Genomic DNA, 5847 nt, shown 5'->3' with positions numbered 1-5847 from the left:
CATAGCTACGATTATTGTTTAATTATTCTATAGTTTAAAAGTATGAAATAGAGTTGTAATAGTAATTATAATAAAAATTATAATTGTGGAGTTGCCATATTTATAAGAGTAATAATAATTGAGATATTTGATAGTAATTAGCAGTAGTAATAGTAGTTAATATGTTGCAATGTGATTATTACTTACCATAATTGAATTTTAATCGGTCTTGAAATTAATTTAAATAAAAATACGTACACGTAAACAACAATTTTGCTGAAGACAGAAATCTGAAGATAATTTTGTCGGATCATCAAAATAATTATATAGAAAATTTAAGTATGATGAGCAATGTTGCAAAAAATGGACAATTTAGCAACCAGCTTGAGCGTCTTATATATTATAATTATTTTGATAGTCTAGCAAAATTGTTTTCATGTTTGTATCTAGCTAAATTTTTAGATACTTCAAGCAAAATCGTTCTTTTCATGTGTGTAATATCAACACACATATATAATATATATACATATATTTATATATTATATATATATATATAGGGTCTAATGAAAAATTCACTATTGAACTATTATAAATGATATCAAATAAGATTCAAATTGTCGCGTTTATGACTTTCATCGTTTCAAGATCTGTTGAGTATACCATAAACTACAAGTAATCTATATATGTATATTGTATTTCGTATAATTTCTCGCGTCAGAAAACGGTCCCTACAAAATTTTTCCGCATCGTTTGTTTTCTACGTGGTACAAAAGTACACTTTGCAATTAGTAGTTTGAAAGTAACGCACTGATTAGCACGTAAAATTGTGATTTGTGTGAGGCATAAACAGTCAAACAGCTGTGAACGCATAAACGGCTCGATCTGTTAAGGGCTTTTTACATAGAAATCGTAGACGGTCCTGGAGTATTAAGTTGTAGGAAACTGACCAATTCTAATCGAGTATTCTCCTTATATTTGATTGTGATTGGTTGATTTCCTACGACTTAAGACACCATGACCATTTACGACTTCTATGTAGAGGATCCTTTATATTGAATCAATTAAAGTAGGTAACACTAATTAGCATGACATTCAAGTAAATTTGTGAAATTTAGTCATATCGATTCAAAATCAAACCGTTCTGCATTATTAATCAAAAATGAACAATGGAGTGATAAAGGGCGATCGTTATAGCGTGTTAATTGGCGCGCGCATAATTAACCGCATTTTCTCGGCCACGTGATGGTATGGTTCAGTTCAATTCCCACTCGTGTCGAAGTCCGCTTGTCAATGGTGCTAATGTTTACATAATGCCTGCCATATTGATCACGCGGGCTCCTACTTTTTTTTTTAAATAATACATGTATAATAATTTATATGTAATATAGTTTATGCATAATTTATCACAAGTAAAACAATATTAAAATATTAAAATATTATTATATAATATATGGTCTTTATGAAAAATAATGAATAAAATTAAATAATTTTGGTTGTTCTCAAAGAGATATGATATAATCTACGAATAATTATTGATGCGCAGGATACCATTAGTTCGTCAACCTCGAACGCATCGAAGATGATACGCTATGTTCGAAAGGGTTCGTCAGTGTGCACGATTGCAATTAAATGCGGTTTCCACTCGCATCTACGTGACTTGATGGACCTGAGGCTAAAGCGTTTCAAGCAGAAATTAACACCGATGGAACAGGTGATGGTAGGAGTTGTTGCGGTGGCGCGACGTTTTCGGTGAGTACATTTATTCAATTTATTCTATTATTTGCGGGGAGTCAGTATTGTTCGATGAAATTGCGATATTTCACAACCCAGAATTTAATCCGCTTTACAAAGCCGCAAAGTCTGTAAATCAAAATTAATGGAATGAATAAAATAAAAGCTCTCGCGTGTATTTAAATTTATATGAATAAATAAAGGCCGGATGTAAAAGAGCAGGTAATTCAGTCTTTAATATAGACAATGAAAGGACGTGACAAGTATAATTTTCTTTATTTCATTACCAACAGTATTCTTACATGCCGAAACAATGTATAGTATCTATATCGTAATATATAATATTTATGTAATCGTTAATAATTATAATAGCATTAAAGAGTCTGTAGTAGGCGAGTTTTGTAGATGTGTGAATATAATTTTTGCTCGATAATTCGAATTCGCTTCTGGTGCATCACTTACAAACTGCGGTGCTATACGATTACCGTAGTATTAGATTAAATTTATATGCCGAAAGTTTCGATGGAGCGAATTTTAATGATTACTTTGACCAATTATTATTATCCTTAATTGCAACAAATGTTCCACGTTTAACGTATTAACCGCCAGTGACACGTGATATAAAATGATTTTATTCGTTCGATTTTCTGTTGCGATTAAATGAAACATACGCACGCGAAATATTTTGATATCAAGAGAGAATTCAGTTTAATTGAATATATTAAATGTTCTTTTTTATATGTTCATATACTATCTAGTAGTATACTTTATTATCGTACTTTCTAAATCAATTACTTTTAATCACACATTTGATTTCTGATTTCGCGAAAGAACGTCAAGTAAGCAGGATACAGGCTGTCGTGATAAAACTACATAGTCGTGTGATTAGTGATCGACTCTATTGCGTAGTAATGTCTAGATTGTCGTCTCGCCGGAAACGAATTCGGATTTATCGATTTTCTCCAAGTCTCCTTCGACTGCGTACTCTTTGTGCCTTAAGTTCCTTCTATTTCGAGGCATAGCGACTACCGATACTACGACAAGAAAACAATTCCTTTTGCCATCACGGGGGGACCCGATTAGTTCGGAGAGTCCCCGATTAATAACGTTTCGGACAGCGCGGAACGGCGCCAAGTTTTTCGATCGTTCTTTCTACGGATCTCGTTCCTCTGAATTTCTTCTGGAACTACTCCCAAACAATTCCTTATGGACGCTTTACTCCCGAACATCTCGTTTCTCTGACGTGCTCGTAGCACAAGTGTTCAATCGACGTATACAACGTATATGTGTCAAAATTCGTGATTTTTATTAAAGTTCATGGCGACAAAGATGTCAAATGAGAGTATGAAAAATAGAGAGAGAGAGAGAGAGACAGCGTTTTCTTTCCAAATAATTGGACGCTAATCGCCGCCGGGATTAGTCCACGGCGAGCGTGAAAAATCGAACACGGAATAGGTTTCCTACGATTCCGCGGAAGTTTGTCAGAAAGTTTGGTCGGAATTAGACGGCGGTGTTGGTTATTTAGGCGAGCGTGACACTACAGAAAAAATCACAGGGAAGAATGTTCGATCGAGAAAGATCGGTGAGTCACGTCGTTTAACGCGACGGTACCGTCGCAGCGTGCGATTCGCGCGCGATTTCCGCGCTGTCCGCTTCGCGTGCGCGGTCAGTAGTGTTTACTACTTCCTCAGCAATGATATGCATAGAAGAGCGAGGCGGGAAGCCAGAGCAAGCTGGATCCGTAGAGTCGCGTCGCCGCATCGACCCCGTTTCTACCGGGCCGTTTGCGCTTCGATTTCGACTTGGCGCGTCGTTGACGGGAATAGATCGCGTTGGTTGCGTTGGTGGGCGACTCGATATTGCAGTAGCTCAGGTCGCAGCAACTTATGCAAATCTGAAACGAAATAACCGAATTTATTTCACCCGGTGGTTCATTCCGTCGGTATTTCTCTCTTGTGTTTCTATATTGTTTTTTTTTTTTTTTTGCATTTTCGTTTCTCTGTTTTCTTTTGTCTTTGGTCTCGTTTGAATTGTTCGAGAAACCTCCCTCCGGGTACATGACAAAATTCGCTATTTCGCACCTGCTGCGTATCCATGGGAATACAACCGACCGATGCTGGCCCGCATTCCTCGCTGTTGGCGCAACTCTTGCTTACCTGAAATGGAAGGAAGCAAAGGTACAAGTGAATGAGCGCAATCATAAAGGTTCTACAGACGTTGGAATTTTTCCGACCTAGCGGCTAGAAGCAATAATAAGCTGATCCAATCTGCATCACGATGTATATAATATGTAAATATTTCAAAAAAAAAAAGAACAATGAATGATATTAGATTGATTTGTAAATAACACAAGGAAACACTGGGATTCTCTTCCGATTTTGATGAACTTTTAATATTGTATGTTGTAGTCTATACCGAAATAAAAGACGTAATAAACACGAATCTTTTTTCACATGCCCATATGCACTTTTGAGAGTGAAATACCTTTTTAAAGAAAAGATGATTATTTTCTTTTGAAACGAATATCGTCAAAATTATGAAAAATAAAACAATTTTTTGTAATAAAAATTTAATAATTTTAAAAGTATTTTACAATTATGATAAAATTTTTTACAAACAAAAATTATTTATTAAAAATAGTTTTACCATTATTATCTAAACTCTTGAATGTTATATGAATACTATTGAAATTATTGAACTTTTCTTTAAAAATTTTTTTTTTATTTCACAGTTTCGATGATATTCGTTTCAAAAGAAACTATTCGATTGGCATCCCTTAAAAATGCACATGGACAAAAAATACGTGTTTCTTATTTTGATCTAGACAGCAACATTAAAGTTCATCAAAATCAGAGGAGTACTTCTCTGTGTTTTGTCGTAAGGAAAATGCCTTATTTGATCCGAGATAGATCTTAGTGTGCTTAATAACATTTTAGTGTGACTTTATATATATATATAATGGATATATATATATATATATCCATTTCCATAGACTGCACGCGGAGATTTAATTTTCAGTCTTGAACGCAATCCTAAACTGAGATAATATCACAAATTAAATTGACAGCAATGCAATGATATTGATACTAACAAGCATCTTAAACGAGCATCATAAAGAGAACTAGATATGTATATATTATAAATTCACATTGAAACATTATTAAGGATTTATAATATAGCTTGGAATAATGCACTTGCTTTCTTTTCAAAACAGTTATTTAACAAAATAGAAAAGGTGGTACAGAACAAAAATTTTTATTCATATCTTTGATATTCTGTCATAGTATCGATTTCAAATTGGAAAGTTGGGAATAACTTATTAAACTAGATAGTTCTAGTTTTGTTGTCGATAATACCCGACATTAGATTATCGCGCATTATTGTCGTCAAGCGTCGAAGCGTGGAAAGTTTCATCAAAGTTCATCCGTTGGTACATCGACTGGACTCTAGGAGCGCTTAAGCTCAAGAGGGCGATCCATCTCGACGTCCAAGCTCGAATCCGTTCTCGTAACTTCATTCATTAATAGCCCGAAAATCGATTATCCCCCTAATGTAAGTCAATTAGCCACATACGATAACCTTTAATTGATTTTATTTGACCGTACGTGTACTACAGTTGGGCGGTAATGAAATTTACTTCGATCGAAAGTCGATTTGTTATTGTTGGTTCGTGTTTTTTCCCCAATGTTTTCATTGTAGCCCTGTTTCGTTTCGATAACTTCCGACGATTACTTCCGACAATGTTCACAGTTGATACTCTTCGCTAAGATTGTGGATATATGAAAATAAGAAAATATATTAAAAATATTTTTACATGACTCATTGAAATTTATAAGCATTTCTAAGTTAAGAAAAGTTAGACATAAAAAAGAAATTTTTTTCATTGCACAATTTCGTTTAAAATATTTTTCATGTATTTTATATTTTGTATCCCTGCGATATTCAGCTTTGAAGTGAAATATGTCAAGTTAACGGCGAAGGGTTCTCATCACTTGGCTCACGATAAAAAGAATATATACACATACATATAAATAAAAATATATAGATGTTTTTTACACTTACACACACACACACACACACACACATATACGAGTATATATGTGAACTCGATTATATACAAAATTTATATAAAAGAGA

General features: G+C 34.1%; 1 protein-coding gene across 1 annotated transcript in view; it reads right to left on the bottom strand.

The window, feature by feature from the left end:
- Window positions 1-2070: 2070 nt before the first annotated feature.
- The window catches only part of LOC108753983, a 26318-nt gene continuing 22541 nt past the window's right edge, over window positions 2071-5847 (bottom strand). The window contains exons 5-6 of the mRNA XM_018495975.1: window positions 3792-3866; window positions 2071-3604 (exon numbers count right to left, since the gene is read on the bottom strand). Of these exons, the coding sequence (XP_018351477.1) occupies window positions 3398-3604; window positions 3792-3866 (282 nt within the window). The 3' untranslated portion in view covers window positions 2071-3397. The remainder of the gene's footprint in view (window positions 3605-3791; window positions 3867-5847) is intronic.

The sequence above is a fragment of the Trachymyrmex septentrionalis genome, unplaced genomic scaffold, assembly GCF_001594115.1.
Source record: "Trachymyrmex septentrionalis isolate Tsep2-gDNA-1 unplaced genomic scaffold, Tsep1.0 scaffold74, whole genome shotgun sequence".
NCBI classification, from domain to species: Eukaryota; Metazoa; Arthropoda; class Insecta; order Hymenoptera; family Formicidae; genus Trachymyrmex; species Trachymyrmex septentrionalis.
Note: the sequence above shows the minus strand (reverse complement) of the source record. Positions and strands in the feature narration are given on the sequence as shown.